The following is a 25528-nucleotide window of genomic DNA, read 5'->3' on the forward strand; positions in this document are numbered from 1 at the left end:
GTGCAATCGAGCAATCGATCAATCATTACATTGGAAAATCACATGATTTTCTAGCCACGGCTACGACCGAATCGGAAGACGGAGCGAACTGTCATTTACGTGGTAGATACTGGTTACCTTGTACAGTGTCTCTCAAAAGTTTTAGGACAACGACATTTTAAACTAGGCAACCCAAATTACGTAAGGCGCTGGTGGGTTGCATGTAGAGTTAGGCTCAATTTCTCCTTTTATTAAACAAGTGCATTGTAACATTATATGTAATAGCAGTGTAGAGTTGCTACATTATTCTGTATCTGGAATTTACTAAAAAAAAAAATAAACAAATAAATGAATTGACACACTTTGAAAGGGATATTTTTACGTATAAGATCGTGAATTATGATACTGTAACGATAATTGTGTACTTTCAAAGACATTGACAAATATTAATGAAATAACTATTTATATTTGTGGTAATTCAGCACATTATTATACTAATTTTACCCCTTTACCCACTCCAGTTCAATGCAAGGATACCTCCGCAAATTTCGAATGAAAAGTTTTCATCATGTGCAATTCTCCATTAAATGTTTGCGCCGATTCGTACTACCTTCGTTTTCTTTGTTACAAACAAGTATTTTCCGCACATTACTTGTAGGAGGAAAGTTGCATCTACAATTCACACTGGTCAGCTCCTCCTAGCTATTCTAAAGGACGAAAGTTTGTAGGGTAGTGGCTACCGTTCTAGATTGTAAACCTGATGGTTGTAGGTTCAAACCCTTCCGGTGGCAGAAAATTTTCGTAAGTTTTAGACATATCCCATTGTGTTCATTGTCTACGCAGTGTGAAACGGAATGATTCTCTTTGGAATTAACGATGAGGGGAGGATAAATGTTAAATAACAAAACCTCCATTTCAACGAACTGAGAAGTGGAGGAAAATTCTTATAAATATGAAAATTACATTCATGTTTTTGGTGGTATAATCGCATGTAAAATCAAAGATCTTACGTGGCAGATTTTATCTCGCTCTGAACTCGGCCAAAAGACATTTCACACCTATCTAATACATTGTCCAATTCATTTTAAAATATTATTGAATGTTTCATGTCGATATTTTGATCAATGCATCAATTCTTGACGCTGAGACGATATTTTCCATAAATACCTCATCTCTCCTCTCGTCTCCTTTCTCTTCTCTCCTTCCCCTCTCCTTCTCCTTCTTCTCTCCCCTTCTTCTCCTCTGCTATGCCATATCGCCTTCCCTCCTGTTCTCGCCTCTTGTCTCCATCCCATTATTCTCCACTCCTCTTATCTCCTCTCCTGTCTTAGATTTCCGACTCCACTGAACTCTTCTACTCTTCTTTTCGTTCTTCTCATGTTCTCTCTTCTACTCTACTTTTACTCTCAACTCCCCTCTTCTCGTCTCCTCCTCTGCTCTCAAACCTCCTCTTCTCCTCTCCTCTCCTCTCCTCCCCTCTCTTTTCTTCTCTTTCCCTCCTCTCTTCTCCTCTTTGCTCCATTTTCCTCATCTCTCCTCGCATCTTTTCCCTTTCTCATTACTTCTCCTATCCACATCTGTCCTATCTTTTCTTCCCTCCTTTACTTTTCCTTTTCCCCTTTCGCTCTCTCTTTTCTCCTCTCATTTGTTGTCCCCTTTCGTTTCCTCTCTCCTCTTTTTCCTTTGTGTAAACTCATCAGCGATGAAATACTAGAAAATCGATTTTCTTTCTTTCAGAAAGTATTTCTCATTTGCCGCAAATGTAATATTGATATATTTTTTTAGAGTTTTATACAATAATACTTGCTTTTACTTCTTTCGCTTATTTCATAAATATCTATTGTGCATATGACAACCCTGAAATTGAGCCTAACTCTACATGCAACCCACCAGCGCCTTACGTAATTTGGGTTGCCTAGTTTAAAATGTCGTTGTCCTAAAACTTTTGAGAGACACTGTACAACAATATGCAGTGAAAATATTTGAGTAAGTTACTGCATGTCTTCTACAACCCTACCAAATTTCATGTTTTTGTGATGATTTGACATGGAATAACCCATATGAATGTACACAGAATTCATTAATAGAAGCAATGAAAAAGCCACTCATTTGATTTTATATCCTATTAGAACATACTTTAAGCTTCAATTTGAAAAAAAAAATTGGCGTGATAACTGCTGTGTCTTTTAGCGGTAAGGCAGTGGCGTGGCGTGACTTTTTCAAAAGTGTTGCCCCAAAGTCCTTCCCCGCTCTTTCCTTGCATTGGCACCCTCTTCTCCCTTGTTGCCTCTTCAGGGTAGCGGAACGGCCTCCCTCTTCGCTTCTGTCGACTGCAGAAAAAATGACCTAGGCAATATCTACTCGACGGCAACGGTGTTCATTAACGTAGTATTTAACAATGTTGTCATTTTATTGAAACAACTTTTTAATTCTTTACATTTTGCTGTTACCTGCGGTAACACCGGCTACATACACGCCACGCCTCTGCGGTAAGGTAATTTTAATAACGTCAGGCATCGACACACAAAAATCAACATTATTATAATACAATATTTTTTTCTGGCTCTCATTGAAAAGTAACCTTGGTGACAACTTTTTATATGGAATGTACATATATAGGGAACGGAACTTTAGGTAATTAAATGTTTTTTCTGCGATAAGATAGAGACCCTCGTTTTTGCCAAAATTCTGATCATAGCCTTATATGTCAACACAGCAAATTTTATTTTACATAAAAACACATATTTTCCAGTTTTCCGTATGTAAATACATATTTTTCGAATTTTTATTTTAAATACATAAAATCACTTATTGGCTTCATCTACCTCGAAATCCTCGAAGGAAAAATGTTTATTCTCCGCACCTCTTTCATATCGAGATTTCTAGGTTTGTTTTGTCTTTGAACACGCTCGCTGGCAGACTTCTGGCGTCTCGCCTACGATCCTATTGGGGGAAAATATTACCCCCACCACTGGATCTAACGCACAAGTGCTAATGTCAAAATATACAGAATTTTTTTGGGAAGAAACAAGGTTTTCAAACTTTGTGCCAAATTGCACGTGTTTTGGAAGCTGAAGTAGAGGAAGAGGAAGCTTTGGAAAACTTCAGCGTTAGTGGCATTTCGTGCTTCAAATATGCAAGAATTGTTTCTTGTGACGTGGAGCGGTCTTTCTCACAATATAAGATGCTTTTTAGAGATAATCGTCACAGATTTACAGCGGAGAATTTGGAAAAACTATGGTGATTCAATGAAATTCTTCCAAAAAATATCTCGCTAGGAGGTAAGCATTTAGAAACTGATTTCAGCTGTTAAAATGCATGTAATATTTTGTTTTTGTTACCAAATGTTTTTCATTTTTGTCACATATTTTCCTGTTTTTATCACATATTTTCAACATTTATGACACATAAGAAAATAAATATTTCTGAGTTTTTTAGCACATAAAGTTCCGTTCCCTATACATATATCTCTGAACTTTAGGAAAAAAACATCAAAGTGAAATGTTGTTTTGACTCAGATATAACATTTTCTGTTAAGCAGAAGCACTGCAGAGCTACCGCCATGGCCTCGCCGATGACCGAGCCATTCAAAATTCGGAAACTTTATCCCATTTCAGTAAAAGGTGACGAAATCCAAGGTGAATAAATATTGATTTTGTTAAACACAGCATCAATATTTTTCTTCTTTACAATTTACGTATGAATTATTTAAAGCAATTATATATAATTTGCTTTTGCTTTCTGCTTGTGATTTTTACTTTCGCCATTTTTCCATTTCCCATTTTCACTTTGGCCATTTTTTCGTTTGCCATTTTTACTTGGCCATTTTTACCGGACACCGCTTGATGTGCAATCAGCCACTTTATGGACTTATATTTAATTTTGTTAGTAGTTAGTATTAATAATTTGCTCTGGTACTGCTCAGTTGTAAATCAAATGATATTCAAACAAAGGGAAAAGTAAAGTGTTTGTATTGAATACTTTACCAAATTATCGGGACGGGAGTTGGCGGATTCTAGGGCGAGGGCCGGTGCCCGAATTCGGAGACCATGATAGTGGGTTTCCTAAGGATATAAGGTTGGGAGATCAATTTTAGATTGTAGGTAAGAACCCATAGCATTACACTTACATTTCAATGTACTTGGTTTCATTTCCATACTCTTAGCAAAGCCGTTGGGTTCTTCCTCGCCCGAACTGCTGACTCAGTTGGGCGTCCTATACATCCCCCCTCTTTACTAGTAAGTCATTCTTTATGGCGCCTCCGACCCGCGTCTCCATAGGAAAAACCGGTCGTTTGAAGTGTCAGTCGGGCTTAGAACCTGGGATTTTGAGGTCCACATTTCTGATAAGATTAAAAGGGAATCCTGAGAGGAACTTTTTCCAAGAATCACTGGATCAAGTTGCAAAGTTGTTTCCATTCCTGGAAACTAATGGTCAGAACCGGAAGTGCAGGAATCAGAGAAGGAAACTGATTGCTCTCTCAAGCAGGGGCGATGCCAAGGGGGGGCGGAGGGCGAAGAGGTCCTTGTCATATTGAGCGTCGCATGTTAGGTATTGAAGTTAGATCTCTGTTATTGTATACAACAGAGAAACATTGTTTCTACTTTGAAAGACAAGCTGCAGTTACTTTACAGCACTGGCGGCAATCTCTATAAAGGTCAGCGGCCGTTGATTTTTTCGCCAATATTGATGTTATAACAATTATTTCTTGAAGTGGTCTGTTTGTCTTTTCGGATATTGCCCGTAGGTAGCTCAGTGCGAGGATTGTTTTTTTCGTCGTTGTTCATCAACGTTTATTTGTTTCGCCTATTTGTTCTTCCACTTCAGGTCGCGGTCAGCGTTGCCAACAGTACGATCCTTATCGTACATGTACGGTAATTTCATGTCATGTACGGACGTCTTGGTCCATATGCTAAATATTCGGTCCTTGAGAAATTTTAGAGATATGAGTAAAAATGCGTACAATGTCGAACCAACACAGAACTGTTATATGAAAGTTGAAAATTGAAATTTTGGAACGTTGCAATTATATTCTACAGAAATTATCGCTAAATTAACACTTCAAAATCTGGCCTCCTTTGCAGAGTGGTAAGCACATCGCGCTACGACGCCAGGGGTTATTTTGATTTGCATTATTTTACTTCGCTTTTTGTGCCACTTTTGGCTAATTTGCGAAGATGGGGATGAGTGATGATATGATGAAATTGATGAAAGAACACCCATGGCTAGGCAGGGATTCAAATCTGTTCAATCTATCTAGCCTTATTGAAAAGAAAAACTTCATTCTTGAGTCTAGTGTTTGTTGATAGGCTTAAAGAATTAATCTGACCGAGTATATATTCATCTGGAACTGCATGACAACTTCCATTATAATACTACAGGGCGTTCGTTTTGGCTTTGGGTCGAGATGGCGCGTGATTATTAATTCTAAGAAATCAAGATTGGACCTTTACAATTTTTTTACTTTACTTTGCTGTATATTCCATATAACAGATTCAATAAATATTCGAGTCCTGGATTACATATGAATTATACAATTTTTTTTGTGTTTCAATACTCTGAAATTCCCTCCCCTGTCAAAGTCTAAGCCCTAGGTTCTTGAACACATCACTAATGATTTGTTCTGAGTATGGCTGAGTATTTGGTACTGATATTCAATTGGCTTTTTCTTTCGAATAAATATTCCATAATGGCATTTATTGATCTTTAGCGTTATGTCATAAGTTATTGTCCACGTTTCTTAATTTTTAATGTAATTTTGAAGTTGAATACTGTATTTCTTGCTTATTTTTCTGTATAATTTGAGGTTATTATTACGCATAGTGAAAGTAATTTTCATGCATCGTTCATTTGAAGTTTAAACTCAAAGGGTAACCTATGTCGCCTAACCACAGGCTATTTGGTTAAATATATCCAGTAATAGGAAACGCCTGTTGTTGCAAAACACCTTCAACTAGTATCTGAAACATGTAAAATAAATGAGTCAATAGTTCCAGGCCCTAGTGACAGCAGCAGAATGTTGTTGTTGATTAGCTTTTGATACTTAATGGTCCTAAATCTGTAGATGAGTAGGGGGTATGTCTGAGTCAGGCCCTTACCCAGGGGCAAATCCGAAAGAGTGTGTACACACACACACACACACATACTAGATATAATTATATGTAAAGAGAGAGGGAGAGAGGATAGTTGAAGTGTTTTTATTAAGGGTTTCCTTTTATTTAATTCTTGCTTTATGTTAATAATGATCATTAACTTCATACTTATATTGGTCATGCATTCGTGTATTATCTTTATTTTGTATATGTTGCTATTAGACCCGTACCCAGGGATTTTTATAAAGGAGGAGGTGTTAGTTCCGAAAATAAATGCAACGAAGAGAAGATCAGAAATGATGTGAAGTTGATTGAAAAAGGTTATTTTGCGTCGCTTTTCTGCCATGTTTGCCCAATCGCGACGATGAGGATGAGCGATGGCATGATGACATTGGTGAAGGAACACACTCACAAAGAACACCCATGTGCAGGCTGGGAATCGATCCCGGAACCCTGCGCCAATTTCGTAAGAGATTGTCGATGGGACATCACAAATTAGAAAAAAGGTTTCAAGTATTTTTTTTTCACTTAATATTGTTGTACAAGGTACCAAGTATATTGCATGCAAATACCAGTTCCCAGCGCCTTACGATTCGAACGTAGTCGCGGCGAAAAATAATTTAATTTCCCAATGTAAATCTGGTGAATGTCCACAAAAGGTCTAAAGTGAAAATTCTTTCACTCAATATTGTTGACGAAATCGTAAGGCGCTGGGAACTGGCATTTACATGCAAGGTTGATGGTTTCGTCAACAATATGGAGTGAAAAATTATGAAAACCGAAAACATTCGAAACCGCAAGGAAGTGAAGAAACACTATCTCGTACGTGTTGATTTGTAATAGTAATATTATGTATGAACCTCGGAAGATGTACCTTGGAAAATTACATCATTTCTCGCCGGGAGTACGAGCGAATCGTAAGAACTGGGTCTGGATCTCGTCTGTGTCTGGTCTCGCAGAAATATTTGGAATGCGAAATGGAGGAGCAATAATGTTTCTAGTGAGTAAATTAAAAAAATGGACAATTCGTACTTACTTATATTTATTGATTTATGTAGTAGTGCTATCCGAAATAACAATTACGTGGATATAACATTCTTTTCAAGCTGGGATTACCTGTTTATTTGCCATTTTCCAACCGCCTGAGGCTTCTAATGATTCTTAATGTACTGCTAACCTTACCGGCAGGGGGTTACTCTCCCTTTCATTCGACCTGTTGGTGTATTCAAGTGCGCCCAGCGGGTGACAAGATGTGTCGTGTATCTTTCAAATTTAAGCTCTTGTCTAGTTTCCTTGCAACCAGGAGCAGGAAAAGATAACAAAGAAAGAGATAGGCCCGCTTTAAACCGAAGCATTTGCAAAGTCGCCGATGTTATTTCCGTAGTTTGTCATAAGTTCGCATTAAAATATTTCATAGATCGAGAGTGGGGCATGACCCCTCGCCTGGATACGGACCTCGTCTGAGCAGTACTTGTCGCGCAGGGAAGGGAGTCAGGCCCGTACCCAGGGGAGGGGCCATGGCCTCCCCTCGAGCCATGATATTTCTAAAAGTGAACCTATAAAAAGCTACGAAAATAACATCAACGTTTTTCCAGAATTGGAAAAATTTCAATTTTGTCCTTTCATAAATGAATGTGTTTGTTGTGTAGAGAGGCAGTCTCCAGGGTACTTTTAGTTTTATAACCGTTGATGCAAGGCTACCAGCAGTAGCGGCAGATGGAGGGCGTGAGGGGCAGTTGCCCCACTACATCACTATTTCCACTTTTGCACCTGCTCAATGGCCTCTCAATGCTAAGCCTTATCTACCCAGACCTGGTGGAAGCACTTAGTGGTACGGATCTCACTTTAAGCTGTAGGTCCTGTCCCAATTAATCTATATGTGCATAAAAGTGGACATAAAACCAAAAACTCATACTCAAACTAGTCTACTAAGTGAAATTAAATTGTCCTTGCCCGCCAGTTTTGGCACCCAATCGTCGTAGCGGGCTATGTGTTGACTCACATTTAGAATTCTTTATTGTAATAATGCTAATGCGTATATTTTAATGTATAAATATATTAATTTCTAAACATAGAATTATCGTGGCTGTGCAATGGTTCTGGTATAGGAAATTACGTGTAATTTGAAAACGTTTTTAGTTTGCGAAACTCATCTGTCCGAACACTTCTGACCAGTATCGTCGCTTGGACTCCAAAACTGGGGAGGGAAAGGGGGGGGGCGGCAAGGACAGTTATTTTCTTTTGGCAGACAAGCATTAAGATGCCATAGTACGGGGCAAAAGTGTCAAAAAAGTCGGGGGCAACTGCTCCCAGGTCCTCTAAAATTGCTGCTGCTGCTGTGTGTATATACATATACAGTATATACGGATCTGGCCCCTCCCTAAAAATAATCCTGGGTACGGGTCTGAAGGGAGTGGAGGATTAAAGCGACCATTTACCCTCCTGCTTGCAAATGTTCTTTCCTTGGTGGGGGGAGGGGCAAGAATAAAATTGTTTGGTTTAGTTGGCGCTTTTAATCCACTTTATGCACAGTACGGCTAATCGGGACTGGACCTGCAGTTGAGAGTGGGATCCGAAAAACTCTCTCCACCGGGCATCAAACTCGAGACCCCTTAATTACAAGGCGACGTCACAAAAAATAAAATGTAAGCTAAACTTGACCCAAGGACCACTTGCATCAGGGTATATTTAATATGATTTCAGTTTTGTTTTATATCGTCGATTCTCTTCGACTTTTGGCTAATCTCGACTGTGAAGATGAGTGATGGTATGAAACTGATGGAGAGACACTCAAAGAAAACCCACTCCCAGACCGGGATTCGAACCCGAGACCGCTGGCGTGTCCCACAAGAGTAAAATAATATATGAAACACAACAATCCCCAGACAAATTTATGTTTTAATGATTTTATATGTTATTTTTTGTAAATATACGAACACATTACTTATGAATATCCATCCTACACACACACTTGTATGGTACGAATAAATGACGGATTCCATTTCCCTCCCCCAAAGTAGACACACATACCACTGATAATAGTAGAAACCAATTTTCATCCGTGTGGTACGTTCATTTCTCCAGGGGCGTGCAGTAACATTTCGGGTTAGGCAAGCGACTGTATATGATTCCTTTTCACCGTTATCATTATATTATAACACATGTGCAAGTCAGAACCTGCAATACAAATTATTTAAAACCTGAACAGTGGTTATTGGTGTTGTATTACATAATTAATAATTGGTTTTAGTTTAAATATTTTCTTTCAAAATTGTAGGCACCGGCTAATTGAAATATACACATTGAATAAAGCTTCCGATAGTGGGGGCGGGGGATGTACCATTCCCTCAGCTGGGGAACATGAACAAATATCCGAGCCTGTGAATTTCCACTAGGAGCACGAAAAAATCAATAAATCAAATCCCTAAATACGTAGGCCTACACATATTTTCGAATTGTTCTGTTACTGCTGAACTCTTTATCTGAACATCTTTTGAAAAAGAGTTCATGTTTAATTCATTGTCAAGTTTATACAAAAAGAAAAATTCCGTCCTCTGCTAGAGCTACATTCCGAGACGAATACATTCTTTCATCTACGAATGTTAATACCTAATTCTAATTCTTGCAAATAATAGTGCTTCACACATCTAAGCTGTATTTGAGTTAGGCGTTTGTAACATTATTTTCAGAATAAGATAAAAAAAATGTAGGTGAAGTCACTCCAAGGCTACGGTTTTCTATTTTTTCCTTTTTTTCTTCCAAATTACACGGTACAATGTTGCTTGATCTAAGCTCATGTCAATAGAAGAAAACAACTCATAATCATAAATACCTGGCTTTATGTCTTACATATACGTATAAAAAAATAAGAATAGCGAAATCTACTAACATTTCTATGGCACAATGGGAACTGTAACAGAATTTCCTTGCATACAAATAAACATTTCTAGAATTCAGGAATTGTTCCGATGTAATATTTTACAAGCATGCATGATATGAACTTGACAACCTGCAAGTACTTAAGCGTACAGCAAGACTTCATGAAACATGTCGGTGGTACATTTTGGTATATTTTTCATTTTACGCAACCAATGTTATTGAATAATTATAATTCGAAAATTATAAAATCTAAGAAAAGCAGGAGAGGAAGAACAAAAATCTATGTTCTATCTGTAGTAAATTGGTTGACTGATTTGGTGTTTTAAGATCACTTTATGCACAATAAAGCAAATTGGGACTGGAAATGTTTTTTAAAGAGAGGTCCGAACCACTATGTGGCTCCACCGGGTATTGAACCCGTGACCCCTTGATTAGAAGGCAGCGACGCTACCACTGCGCCATCGGAGAGGCTCTATAGTAAATTGGGTATGATATACAACATATTGATTTAGATATACCTCTGGGGTGGCTTTTTCAAAATTTATCACTTTTTAACATAGAAACAAACGTCTAACCTGAAAGCAACTACCTCTTCCCTTGTTATCTTCTCCTGGTTTTGGCACGTGGGAAAGAGCTCTAACCGTCGCAAGGACTGATACTTATCGGAACCCCCATGGCGCTTATCTGTTGGCACAGCATGCCTTCCTGCCAAGTTTTATAGTGGGGCGTAATGAAGGTGAAAATGGCCCCTTTAATCTTTAAGTGGTCAAAGGTTCCGCCTAACTGTTAAGACCCTTTTATGGATGTGACAAATTCAGAAGGGATAGTACAGTTAATCAGATCATGTGAAGGAGCATTGAAATAACTTGTCTCATGTTATGTTATTATCTGGTACATTTTGTCGGATAAACTTGGACCTCTTTTATGCATGTTCTGCATTTGTAGAATGTATGAAAAAGACCGAAGTTGGTACGGCAAAATGTCATATATCGCATGCGTAAAAGGTCAAAATTTTCATTCGACAAAAAATGGCACTACGAACCCTATAAATGTGGTATACAGACAGAGTTCTTAAAAAATAAACAGCAGATTTCACATGCTTATTTCTCACGAACTATAAGAGATAGAAAAACGTGCTATACACCAATGGATAGAGGAAGGTTCAAAGTTTTATTGTTGAAAGTTTTAATGCATGCACTCAACATGACAAACATGAAAACGGTACTCAATTTCTTGCCACACACGCATTAACTAGTCCCTAGTTATTGATTTTGATTGATTGGTTGAGTTCGTGTTTTAAGTCCACTTTATGCACAGTAAGGCTAATCGGTACTAGACCTACAGTTTAAAGTGGAATCCGAAACACTATGAGCCTCCACCGGGAATCGAACCCGGGACCCCTTGATTACAAGGCGACGACGCTGCCACTGAGCCATACGGAGCCCCCATAGTTATTGAATTGATAGCTACAACAATTCGATGTGTCAGATCTTGAAGAGTAGCACGAGGAATTATAAAACTTTGAACCTTCCTCTATCCATTGATGTATCATGTATGGCACCTGTTTCTATCTTTTATAGTTTGTGAGAAATAAACATTTGAAATCTGCTGTTTATTTTTTAAGAACTCTGTATATGAAAGGGACGTCAGTATTTTTCTTTCTTTTATTTTGAGTGCTTTTATTTCCCTCTTCGTGACTCAGAGGAAGATGAAAGATTAACGGATGCATGATGTCCAAATTGAGGCTACAGTGGTGAAAATATTCATAATTTACACATCAAGGGTGGAAAATTGATTTTTGTCTCTATCTATGGCGTTACCGCTGTTTTGGCGCAGGTAGGCAGGCTAATCGGAACTGGCCCTACAGTTTAAAAGTGGGATCCGAACCGGATATCTAACCCGAGCCCCCTACAAGGTGACAACGTTACCACTACGACATGGAAGCCTCTGAAAAGTATTTAACTGTTAAGAGAATAATCGTGAATGTTGTTAATTTATTTATTTATTTCTGCCAGAGTAGTAACACTTGCAATGAAGGAGCCTCGGGTTCGATTTCCTGTGGAAGCTCGGATGATTTGAATTCTACTTTGAACAGTGGGACCAGTTCATATTAGTTTATCTCAGTAAAATTAGGTGGACTGAAAATATAAATTTCAGTTGTTGCCGATCGCAAAAATCCCAAGTAGATCTTGTCACATTACCTACACATTTAACATTGCCACAAAGAAACAAAGCGAATAGCATTGTTTAATTATAATTAATATAAAGGAAAGCTATTGTATTTGCATTCGCACCATGCCAAGAAGCCATCCATGTAAATTGATGCACTACACGGAGATTAGCACATAAAGGGTCCAGATCAGAAAGAACTATCGCATTGTGGTTTAGAAGTCAGGTAACCAGATCTGTGCTGTCTATCGAACGAGCTGTTTTCTAATGACTTCTTGCTTATTGTCCAATCAAGCAAAAGAAATGCTTTGATTTATTTGACAATTGGAAGATGTTTATTTAAATTAATTTCCTTTTTTACGAATGGACTATGTGGAATGCCATATCACCATCTTGCTGCACCGACAACAGATTCAGTACATTTTCCACCCTTTCATGCTTAAACGCTGTTGGAAATGCCTTTGTTTAAGCATTCACAATGAATTCCTGTGTCTTGAGATAGGAAACAAGTTTCCCTGAATATGTGTGCTTTCCAACTCGACAACAGCTCAGGTGAATGATACAGTGATTCTTGGAAAAGTCCCCCCTCAGCATTCCAGTTTAATCTTATCAAAATATGTGCGTCTGAAACAGATTCAGTACATTTTCCACCCTTTCATGCTTAAACGCTGTTGGAAATGAGTTTGTTTAAGCATTCAGAATGAATTCCTGTGTCTTGAGAGAGGAAACAAGTTTCCCTGAATATGTGTGCTTTCCAACTCGACAATAGCTCAGGTGAATGATACAGTGATTCTTGGAAAAGTCTCCCCTCAGCATTCCAGTTTAATCTTATCAAAATATGTGCGTCTGAAACAGATTCAGTACATTTTCCACCCTTTCATGCTTAAACGCTGTTGGAAATGAGTTTGTTTAAGCATTCAGAATGAATTCCTGTGTCTTGAGAGAGGAAACAAGTTTCCCTGAATATGTGTGCTTTCCAACTCGACAATAGCTCAGGTGAATGATACAGTGATTCTTGGAAAAGTCTCCCCTCAGCATTCCAGTTTAATCTTATCAAAATATGTGCCTCTGAAAATCCAAGGTACCAAGCTAGACTGACATTGCAAATTTCTTCTGAGCAGGAAGGTATTCTGCCCTGAGCTTGAGCTGTCTGGCATCAAGATGAATTTCCTAGTAAAGAAGGTAGGGACCATGGCCCGAATCCATGGGAGGGTCCATTGTGGTCACGGGCCCTCCCCTCCGAACTATGAAGTATTTTATTTTTACCCTATAAAAAAAAAATATACGAAAATGACATCTGCGATTTCGAAATTTGTAAAAATTTTCATTTTGTCCTTGCATAAATGAGTATGTGTTCCGTCATCAATTTCTTATCATTGCTCATCATGATCGTCGCAATTAGACAAACTTGGAAGTAAAGCAAGGCAAAATAAACTAATTCAATGACCCTTACAGCATGACTGTTCTCTTTGTGACACATTTTCGGATCTAACACACTCCTCCTTTAAACAATCCTAGTTTCGTGTCTTATCAAACTGAAAATACAAGATGAAGATAAAAGCACAAATATAAAACTAATAGATATAATAATACAGGGGCGGCGCCAGAAATTTTCGACCGGGTGGGCAGAAGTTCCATAATGATAGATTAGGGTGGGCAGTATAAATGTAAGACCATGTATGTGTACGTAAGACGTATGTATCAGCCTCTCTCTCACACTCCCGATTTTCCTCTTACTTCTTTTCCCTTTCCTTGTTTTTCTCTTTTCTTTTCTAATTATTCTCGCATCTCGTTCCATTTCCTTTCGCTTTGTCTCTGATGAACACAATTATTTCAAGGAAGCGTTTACCCATGCGCAGCCATACATTCTAATCACATTCTTTCATGCATGTTAATACAGTGAAATAAATGTGAATTAGGTTTAAGCTTGTGTTGCAAATACAAGGCACATACTTGATTTTATGTATTCGGCGACAATGATAGAAAGTGCGATGGTAGACAATCGTGAAGTTTCTCGTAATTTAAATGCATGTTCCTGAACATAGTATTTTCATCGTATGAGTTTTTGACTGAAAGAGTTTTCTTACTCCTTGGGGGTCACTTTTCTTAGCTTACAACGTTGGTACAACTGACAAATCTATCTGAATGTTTGTAGTAGCAGCGATTGGGTGCCAACATTTGAGGGGCAAGGACAATATACGCAGGGGTGCCCATCCCTCCAAGGCCAATGGCACATCTCCACAAAAATTATGTCCATGTCATCCGCCCCCCCCCACCCACACACACACACAAACAAATCATATCATTTGCGCCCTGAAACTATATCGTAATACCTACACCGAAAGTAACTTTTCTCCTTAGCTTTTGTTACAAATGATGCACCTGCTTTAAAATAAGCTGTATTCCAACACTAAGCACTATATTTTAAGAAGTGATGTTACTCATGAATATGGAGAATATCGCTCATGTCTTGTAATGCATCTATAGCATAAAAATTCACATCCACCTCAGTAAAGCGCCAAACACACATTGTTGTAACAAAAAAATTATTGCGAGCGAAGCAAGGAAGAACATTTTTACATCCATTTCTTTGCAGGCTTTCAAAAATATTAATTTAACGGGGTGTCAATACTTTCTTAGGATCCCGGGATATTTAGTCTTTTCCAACTTCTGTTTTGGCACGTTAGGGGTCGAAAACGTGTGGATACCATATCGCTAAATAAAGTCTCCAAAATTTAATGTTCAAACTCTCCCTTCACTACAGAAATCCCTTGACAATCTAAGATTTAACACTTTATCAAGAGCTTCCTATCTCCCCCTTTAAATTTAATATTCAATCCTACCACAAAAACGTCCATGCCAATTTTAGACTTAGTACTGTTGATATTGAAGACTGGATATTGCCTCCTCCAAAAAATTAATTCTCAGTCTCCACACCAGAATTTCTTCAACATTCTAAGACAATAGTAATACACAAAAATTGGATACCTTAATGCTCAATGCCCCTCTAACTAAAATACCCGCCATAATCTAAGACTTAGGGTTGAATACTGTACCCACCAACGTTTAATTCAGAAATCCCCCAAGAACCCACGTGTCAATTAAGGCCTAATATATAAGAGTTGGATATTTATCCCCCCACCCCCTTCGCACCTTCAATAATAACCTTAAACGCTTTCTTTTCTTCATGTAATGGATTAAATATGATGTATTATGGGAAAATATATAAATGTTCAATTTTACATTATTTGAAGGAAAAAAATCACCCAAAGAATCTCGATGGCGCAGCCTGCGCCATAATCCCCCTGTGGGCACCCCTGAATATAAGTTTTCTTGGTAGAAAAGGTTTAGCATAAAGAGGCCATAGTGCGGGGGCTCCTCCTAATCGCCGCCACTGAATGTTTGGATTAAAATGAACGTCTTATTAGGAATGATTTAAAACACACATGGAAAACAAATTATTTGTTCAGTGTCCAATAAGTATCCCTAGGCTAATGAAAGGCTATTTTGACAAAATATCACTCGTCATAAGTAATAAACAAGTAAGATTGAGAACTCTGTTGAGAATTTAAGAGATTTTTAGCTCTTCGTTTTCTGAAGAACTGTCATATTGAACTTGAAATCAAATAACGTATATTCGTATAATTACAATAGATAACTGCGGTCGACCAACAAATGCCCCGCGATCGACGCGTTGGACATGCCTGCTCTATAGCATACTTAAACCCGAAGGTTTATGGCTGCAGCAACACAAGCCTTCCATCTGTCCCTATCCTGGGCAAGATCAATTCATATCTTGCCCACCCGTGCTCACCCCTGTCGCCGTCCCTGTAAGAATATCACTGGTAATTACGAAATGCTAAGTCTACTAAATTCGGTCGTAGTCGGGGCGAGAAAATGATGCAATTCTCCAAGGTAAATCGTTGAATCTTCATAACAGGTTGTCGCTGGGGTGATAATAAATAGAAAAAGACGTGTCACCTCTATTTTTTCAACAGAATATTGTTGTACAAGGTATCACGTATCTACCACACAAATGACAGTTCGCTACGCCTTCCGATTCGGTCATAATGAGGGCGAGAAAATGACGTAATATTCCAAGGTAAATCGGTGAAATTTCATAATAGGTTGTCGATGCGCGAACCACCACAAAAATTGTATGGTATTTTTGAAAGCATTTATGGAGCATTTTTGATGAGGAAAATGCTTCACTCTAAAATGGACCTAACACTTACTGTATTATCTTTTCCTGCTCCTGGTTGCAAACACTGGACAAAAGCTGATACTTGACAGATAAGACTCCTGTGTCGTCGACCTCCGAGGACACCTGCTGGCACCAACAGGGAGAATGAAAAGGAAAGTGATTGAACCGCCTCTGTAATAGGTTGTCGATGGGGTGAGCAATAATCGGGGAAAAGTGTTAACTCAATTGTTTTTACTGAATATTATTACAAAAAGGTATCATGTATGCACCACGTACATGAAAGTTCGCTACGTCTTCCCGTTCGGTCGTAATTGCGGCGAGAAAATGATGTAATTTCCCATGTTATTTCTTTGAAATTTCGTAATAGGTTGTCGATGGGGTGGGTGAAAATCGGGGAAAAGTGTTAGCTCAATTTTTTTAACTGAATATTATTACAAAAGGTATCATGCATCCACCCTGTACATGAAAGTTCGCTACGTCTTCCGATTCGGTCGTAATCGCGGCGAGAAAATAATGTAATTTCCCATGTTATTTCTTTGAAATTTCGTAATAGGTTGTCGATGGGGTGAGCAATAATCGGGGAAAGGTGTTATCTCAATTTTTTTTACTGAATATTATTACAAAAGGTATCATGTATCCACCCTGTACATGAAAGTTCGCTACGTCTTCCGTTTCGGTCGTAATTGCGGCGAGAAAATGATGTAATTTCCCATGTTATTTCTTTGAAATTTCGTAATAGGTTGTCGATGGGGTGGGTGAAAATCGGGGAAAAGTGTTAGGTCAATTTTTTTTACTGAATATTGTTATAAAGGGTATCATGTATCCACCACGTACACGAAAGTTCGCTACGTCTTCCCATTCGGCCGTAATCGCGGGGAGAAAATGATGTAATTTCCCATGTTATTTCTTTGAAATTTCGTAATAGGTTGTCGATGGGGTGGGTGAAAATCGGGGAAAAGTGTTAGGTCAATTTTTTTTACTGAATATTGTTATAAAAGGTATCATGTATCCACAACGTACATGAAAGTTCGCTACGTCTTCCCATTCGGTCGTAATCGCGGGGAGAAAATGATGTAATTTCCCATGTTATTTCTTTGAAATTTCGTAATAGGTTGTCGATGGGGTGGGTGAAAATCGGGGAAAAGTGTTAGCTCAATTTTTTTTACTGAATATTATTACAAAAGGTATCATGTATCCACCCTGTACATGAAAGTTCGCTACGTCTTCCGATTCGGTCGTAATCGCGGCGAGAAAATGATGTAATTTCCCATGTTATTTGTTTCAAATTTCGTAATAGGTTGTCGATGGGGTGAGCAATAATCGGGGAAAAGTGTTAGCTCAATTTTTTTTACTGAATATTATTACAAAAGGTATCATGTATCCACCCTGTACATGAAAGTTCGCTACGTCTTCCGTTTCGGTCGTAATCGCGGGGAGAAAATGATGTAATTTCCCATGTTATTTCTTTGAAATTTCGTAATAGGTTGTCGATGGGGTGCGTGAAAATCGGGGAAAAGTGTTAGCTCAATTTTTTTTACTGAATATTATTACAAAAGGTATCATGTATCCACCCTGTACATGAAAGTTCGCTACGTCTTCCGATTCGGTCGTAATCGCGGCGAGAAAATGATGTAATTTCCCATGTTATTTGTTTCAAATTTCGTAATAGGTTGTCGATGGGGTGAGCAATAATCGGGGAAAAGTGTTAGCTCAATTTTTTTTACTGAATATTATTACAAAAGGTATCATGTATCCACCCTGTACATGAAAGTTCGCTACGTCTTCCGTTTCGGTCGTAATCGCGGCGAGAAAATGATGTAATTTCCCATGTTATTTCTTTGAAATTTCGTAATAGGTTGTCGATGGGGTGGGTGAAAATAGGGGAAAAGTGTTAGCTCAATTTTTTTTACTGAATATTATTACAAAAGGTATCATGTATCCACCCTGTACATGAAAGTTCGCTACGTCTTCCGATTCGGTCGTAATCGCGGCGAGAAAATGATGTAATTTCCCATGTTATTTGTTTCAAATTTCGTAATAGGTTGTCGATGGGGTGAGCAATAATCGGGGAAAAGTGTTAGCTCAATTTTTTTTACTGAATATTATTACAAAAGGTATCATGTATCCACCCTGTACATGAAAGTTCGCTAGGTCTTCCGTTTCGGTCGTAATCGCGGCGAGAAAATGATGTAATTTCCCATGTTATTTCTTTGAAATTTCGTAATAGGTTGTCGATGGGGTGGGTGAAAATCGGGGAAAAGTGTTAGCTCAATTTTTTTTACTGAATATTGTTATAAAGGGTATCATGTATCCACCACGTACATGAAAGTTCGCTACGTCTGCCCATTCGGCCGTAATCGCGGGGAGAAAATGATGTAATTTCCCATGTTATTTCTTTGAAATTTCGTAATAGGTTGTCGATGGGGTGGGTGAAAATCGGGGAAAAGTGTTAGGTCAATTTTTTTTACTGAATATTGTTATAAAAGGTATCATGTATCCACCACGTACATGAAAGTTCGCTACGTCTTCCCATTCGGTCGTAATCGCGGGGAGAAAATGATGTAATTTCCCATGTTATTTCTTTGGAATTTCGTAATAGGTTGTCGATGGGGTGGGTGAAAATCGGGGAAAAGTGTTAGCTCAATTTTTTTTACTGAATATTATTACAAAAGGTATCATGTATCCACCCTGTACATGAAAGTTCGCTACGTCTTCCGATTCGGTCGTAATCGCGGCGAGAAAATGATGTAATTTCCCATGTTATTTCTTTGAAATTTCGTAATAGGTTGTCGATGGGGTGAGCAATAATCGGGGAAAAGTGTTAGCTCAATTTTTTTTTACTGAATATTATTACAAAAGGTATCATGTATCCACCCTGTACATGAAAGTTCGCTACGTCTTCCGTTTCGGTTGTAATCGCGGCGAGAAAATGATGTAATTTCCCATGTTATTTCTTTGAAATTTCGTAATAGTTTGTCGATGGGGTGGGTGAAAATCGGGGAAAAGTGTTAGGTCAATTTTTTTTACTGAATATTGTTATAAAGGGTATCATTTATCCACCACGTACACGAAAGTTCGCTACGTCTTCCCATTCGGCCGTAATCGCGGGGAGAAAATGATGTAATTTCCCATGTTATTTCTTTGAAATTTCGTAATAGGTTGTCGATGGGGTGGGTGAAAATCGGGGAAAAGTGTTAGGTCAATTTTTCTTACTGAATATTGTTATAAAAGGTATCATGTATCCACCACGTACATGAAAGTTCGCTACGTCTTCCCATTCGGTCGTAATCGCGGGGAGAAAATGATGTAATTTCCCATGTTATTTCTTTGAAATTTCGTAATAGGTTGTCGATGGGGTGGGTGAAAATCGGGGAAAAGTGTTAGGTCAATTTTTTTTACTGAATATTATTACAAAAGGTATCATGTATCCACCACGTACATGAAAGTTCGCTACGTCTTCCGATTCGGTCGTAATCGCGGCGAGAAGATGATGTAATTTCCCATGTTATTTCTTTGAAATTTCGTAATAGGTTGTCGATGGGGTGAGCAATAATCGGGGAAAGGTGTTAGCTCAATTTTTTTTATGTGAATATTATTACAAAAGGTATCATGTATCCACCCTGTACATGAAAGTTCTCTACGTCTTCCCGTTCGGTCGTAATCGCGGCGAGAAAATGATGTAATTTCCCATGTTAATTCTTTGAAATTTCCGCCGGTGTGATAACAAATATAAAAAGACGTGTAAGCTCTTTTTTTTTTACTTCCTACTGTTACACAAAGTATCAGGTATATCCCACGTAAATGACAGTTCACTCCGTCTTGTAATTGTGGCGAGAATATGATATATCGGCGAGAAGTTTCTCGTACCCCTGGCAACCTTGAGCGCGCCGATGCCCTGCAGCGTTTTCCTGGATGTCGATGTCGGTAAGTTATAGAGCGTTGTGTGTCTTTTTTCTATCACCCTGCAAATAGTATCACATTCTGCTTTTTGTAATAATAACAACAATTCCAAGTCCAAGAACTCTGCAATTTTCAATTACTTACTATATTAAATTAAAATTCCAAACTATATTCAATTACAAAAAGTTAATATAGTTATCGAATTAAAGAATCGATTTGTCTCTGTTTTGATTCCTCTTCGTGACAATGTCCGTCCCATATCTTTCCTTTAAATAGCATGTTTGCAAAATATTCTATCATTCTTCGATTGTTTTAAGTCCTATTTTCACGAAGTTTGTAAATTCCAGGTTTGGATATTGCACATCTTTTGTGCATTTTGTATTTCAATTTTTGTCCTGAAAGTTAACGAAGCATCGTTTGTGCACGTATGTTGTATAAGAAACAAGCTCACGCTGGTCGGACCATATGGTCAGACCAATGCATGTATTTGCTATTTTCACGTGATCAAAGGGACAATAAAATCCAATAAAGTCTATCCATGTTTAAAAAGAATTTTTTGATTTTAATAAGACACTATTGCTACATTTTAAACATGCTATTTTTAACTTCGGTTATGGTTAATTTACACCATCCGGTGTTGTTGTTGCCATAGTTACCGGCGCAAATCATCTGATCTGTCTTTCCGGTTCCGGTCTGCCTGTGTAGAGTGAACCCGCAGTGAATTTCGGCAATTATCGTGTTCGTAACATATTGTGTTTGTGCTTGTCTCTGTTCTTACAGTCTTCTACTTGAAGTGAATATTTGTAGCTGAAACTACAACGTGATTATGCGTAGTAATTAAACGTTTCGATATAGATTGTCTTTAAAGGTGTGAAGTACACTGTCGTCTGTCATTTGTTTTCGGAGCTTCCTATCTTATGGCGCTGCTTCTGTGTGTGCGCGCTTTCGGCGCACGACACAGTATTCGATGTACAGGTGCGAAGAGTGGGTGTACGTTTGTGAACCTTCAATCTGTTTTTCCATTCAGCACTTCTACGATGAATCCTGCGGGAATTTCACCAGGCGATGGAACCACACGATCCGAAAGGTTCCTAACATTGGAAAACATGAATCCTTGTGTTAAGAAAATGGAATATGCCGTAAGAGGTCCACTTGTGATACGAGCGGCAGAAATTGAAAAGGAACTTCAGGATGTGAGTACAATAATTTCGTATCATTTTTTGTTTACATAAGTGTATAATATCTATTAGATGAAGATGAATTGGTGGATATTGATCCTACGAGGAAAGGAGTAAAGTTTCTCTTATGCATATGAGGGTACTGAGGGAATGCCTTGGTTAATGTACTTTTTATGTTATATGTGTAACGCTTAAAGGGGAGTCCAGGGAGTCCCCGAAAGACTAACCAAATCCATAATTAAATAAGCAAAATTCCTGTTTACTGTTGTATAATAGGAATTATGATTTATTTCTTACATAAAGTTAAGGATTAGATTGTGATTATACAGCTTTACGTTGACAGCGCCTGAAAATTTATGCGTATCACTACTACTAATTATCAAAGATAATATCCAGAATAAGGCTTCTCTTATATGTCAGAAATCTGGCGCCTAATTTAATTTTTTTTCGGCTTGCATGGGCACAACTAAATCTGTGCACCCTAAGCATTACCACCGAAAACATAATCTCCAGAGAAATTAGTCATCATATTTATTTTAAAAGTTTATTTAACATTATTCAATTTTTCATTGCAAGTTTTCAACTCTCTATGATGACCTTGCATTTTAATCGACAGATATCAACGTTTTACGTAATATAAAAGTGGTTCCAGCATTAGGAAACCACAATAACGGAGATATTTGATCGCAAAGTATGACCCGCGTAAGCACACACTCCTATTCCGGACTACTGTCGCTCATTTTTCCCGTAAAAAATTCCCAAACGGCAGCAAAACTAACACTCCTGGCATATCCTGACATTGCTAGGACCTCAAATTTTAACTATGTTTGCCTAACCTAACCTTACCATGCATGGTTCATGGGGGCTATCCATGAATGGTGTGTGGGGCTACCCATTCATGACTTCAGCGCCAAATTTTAAGTGCAGATTCGTGATTACGAGGCCTAAATTATTGACTGCGAAAAATGAAAGAAATTGGGGAACCATCCGGTATTGTAAAATCATGCCACAACCATTTCCAATACGAACGGGAATAAATAATTTTAAAAAGTACTAACCTTAAAACAATGCACTTTCTGCTACGAGGTTGGCCGCCTGAAGAACGCCACGGTACTGAAAATGTCGATACACTTCCCAATATGCATTTTCAATTAATAGCACTTACCACACTAAGAACGCACACCCACCTTGCAAACAAAATCCCAGTACCATGTGACATGAACCGAAACATTGTCTGCAGTAAATCTCGCGCGGCCTGACGTAACACCAGGATTGCCAACCTTCAAGCTCAGATATTTCCAACATGGCTCCAAGTTACAGAACACAAATAACGTAACAACATGTTCCTTCATATCACATACAGATGGCAATGATGAAAATGATGTCATAAATAGTCCCATCAAAAAACTCATTACTCCACTATAATACATCTCCTAAAGTTAAAAACAACACAAATCGTTTGTATAGAATATACTTCATAAATGACACAAAAATCTAACCTAACCTTCCAATTGTCTTTGAAATAATGATGATATCAACATTACCGAGTGTTTTGTAATCTAGCAGTACGTCAGCCCATGTGCAATTAGGAAACAATTGTTCCTCCACCCTCTGTGACAGTATGGTTAGCACAGTGCCAGGAGGTCCCTAGTTGGCTTTTGCAAGGATATTCTTTGTAAGTGTGTCTTCAATTTTATCATACCATCACTCATTCTCATCTTTGCCATTAGCCAAAGTGGCAGAAAAGCTATGTAAAGTAAAACAGGCCAATCAATCATTCATCATAATGTGACAGATTGTTCAGAGCTTGTGTGCCTCCACTGAAAGGTGTGTTTCTGCCAAGTGGTTTGTCAGAAATTTCTTCATTTTGTAAGATAAATTACAATGTTGGCTTTTTGGAGTGGGGGAGAAGTACAGATCAGAATGAGCTCCCATTTTCAAAGATTATGGAAGAGTACAGTACATGATGGTACTAATCTGATATTCCCCGGACAGATTTCTTCATTTTTACAGAAGAAACTACTTAGGGTAATAAGTTCCTGTAGCATTGTCTAACATCTGGAAGGTGTTTTGTGTGATGTAACGGATTTCTTCAAATTTAAAAGTTTTGGGGGAAGGTGACTCCGGCCAATTTCTAACATGCCTTTAACAGGGACTCTATAGATAGAGCCGGGAGCCGGAGCGGAGGTGGGGCCGTGTTAGTGGTTGCGGGCCATTGGTCAATTACCCCAGGGGCGGAGCCCTGAATCAGTGGGAAATTTGGACTCAAAAATTTCAATTAAAAATAATGTTTTACTTTAAATTTCCCACCGATTCCGGGACAAAAAATGTAAATACACTTTAAAGAATGTTCTGCGAAGCAGATAGGTAAGTACAAATGTCAAAAATTGACAAAACTAAGAAGTTATAGGTGTCCGGGGAATATCAGATTTTTACCTACATGATAATTAAGGCTGAACCAACCGATTTTAAAATAATAAAGGCTCATTACCAAGCCATACTAACTCATCACATTCATTTAATGAGATTAAATAACTTGCAAATTATTCTCATGTAGCATTATAATACTTTGAGTCACAATAGTCTAGTCGGTAGGGAGACTGGCTACCACGTAGGAGACCTGGGTTTGATTCCCGGAGTGGATGATCTAAGGCCACCGTTTACTGTATTAAATAAATTGGCGCCCAAAATTCCTTCTGTTGTATTGTGATTTCATCATGCTATGACTGCAGTTTTTACATAGTTCGATTTCGATTTATGTCTGTTGACACATACTGTGGAGTTTTAATGATTACTTAAGATTTTGTTCAATATATGCTTTCGTGGTTAGGTTAGGCAGTTAGGTTTGGTTCTCTTAGCATTAAAATAAAGTCTCTAAATGCATTCTACTAAGGTTCTAATTTACTTCTACATTCATTCCCACTAGTCTACGATATTTACTGTCCTTTGTCAACGGAGAATACCTTGTCCATGGGAAGTACGCATGCTCGCGTAAGTTTTATTTTTCAACATAAGTAGCTTTTTTTGTTTTTTTAAATCCAAACAGTGCTCATTACTTCAAGGAAGGTTCAAATTTCGTGTGACAACGATTTCCAAAATTCTACGATAATTAGGCTTTCTGCTAAGAGAATTTGAAGAAAATCATAAAACAATCTGAATCTTTACCAAAATGGCTATTGATATTTGCGGTTTTTGAAAATTCGGGACATTTCTAGGATTTTTGTGCATAATTATTACGATATCCCGGCATTCAAAGATTGAGAATAAGAAGATGCTTAAGAAACGACCTAAACATAACAATATAGCCTACTAGCACATATTCATTATCAAGCTTACATGTAGTTAAGACTGCTAAAATTTGTGTAAATGAACTGTTCTGGCAAGGAAATTAATGTCAAGAAAGTAAAAGATTAAATAACAATAAAAAATGATGTTACGTCCAGCTGATGCAAAGTAAAGTTCTTGATTAATACTTTATGTTCATCATTATAAGTAGTGTTGTACATAAATTTTTGGTAAAAATTTATTATCCACAAACATGTGTAACTTCTTTGTTTCGTCACTTTTAACATTCGTACTTACGTATCTGCTTTGTGGAACATTCTTTAAGGTATATTCACATTTTTTTCATCAAAAAATAGTGGCCGCGGTGGCTCAGTCGGTAACGCGTCTGACTACCATGCTGAAGGTCCCGGGTTCGATCCCCGGCCGGTTCAAATCCGGGAACTTTTCTAACGATGGAAGCGGCCCCGGCGTCCACCCAGCGTCGAATAACATGGCTACTTGGGGGTAAAGGCGGTCAGGGGCGTGGTGCTGATCACATCACCCCCACTCACGACCGGATCAAGAAAGTGTGGGGCGTTACCCCCCCACCCCCTATATGCCTTCATGGCGTGGTGCTAAGCACAGGGGAAAGTAATTTCAATTTTTCACATTACGAGTACTTCTTTCTTTTCGTTTTTGCGCTTCCGTAAGACACACTATGGCACGTACACCTTCGTAGATCATCGCGTGTTGTGCTTTGTCGATTTTCATTGTGTATGCAGTGTTTCCAACCTTCTTAACCGAAAAAATACAAACATAGTTAAAATGAATTGAACCATTGACGATAGCCCCAAGACACATTA

At 38.2% G+C, this 25528-nt stretch overlaps 2 protein-coding genes across 3 annotated transcripts in view; one reads left to right on the top strand and one right to left on the bottom strand.

Annotated features, from left to right (window-relative positions):
* LOC146004691 (nudC domain-containing protein 1-like) overlaps positions 1–20562 on the bottom strand; it is a 59614-nt gene extending 39052 nt beyond the window's left edge. For both annotated transcript variants that reach the window (XM_083143633.1, XM_083143634.1), the window contains exon 1: positions 20368–20562. The gene's annotated coding sequence lies outside the window, so the exon portion shown is untranslated. The remainder of the gene's footprint in view (positions 1–20367) is intronic.
* Positions 20563–20915: 353 nt separating this feature from the next.
* Positions 20916–25528, top strand: part of LOC146004934 (alanine aminotransferase 1) — a 109660-nt gene continuing 105047 nt past the window's right edge. The window contains exon 1 of the mRNA XM_083143986.1: positions 20916–21416. Within this exon, the coding sequence (XP_083000112.1) occupies positions 21141–21416 (276 nt within the window). The 5' untranslated portion in view covers positions 20916–21140. The remainder of the gene's footprint in view (positions 21417–25528) is intronic.

Source organism: Lepisma saccharinum, chromosome 22, assembly GCF_977018435.1.
Source record: "Lepisma saccharinum chromosome 22, izLepSacc3.1, whole genome shotgun sequence".
Lineage (NCBI taxonomy): Eukaryota > Metazoa > Arthropoda > Insecta > Zygentoma > Lepismatidae > Lepisma > Lepisma saccharinum.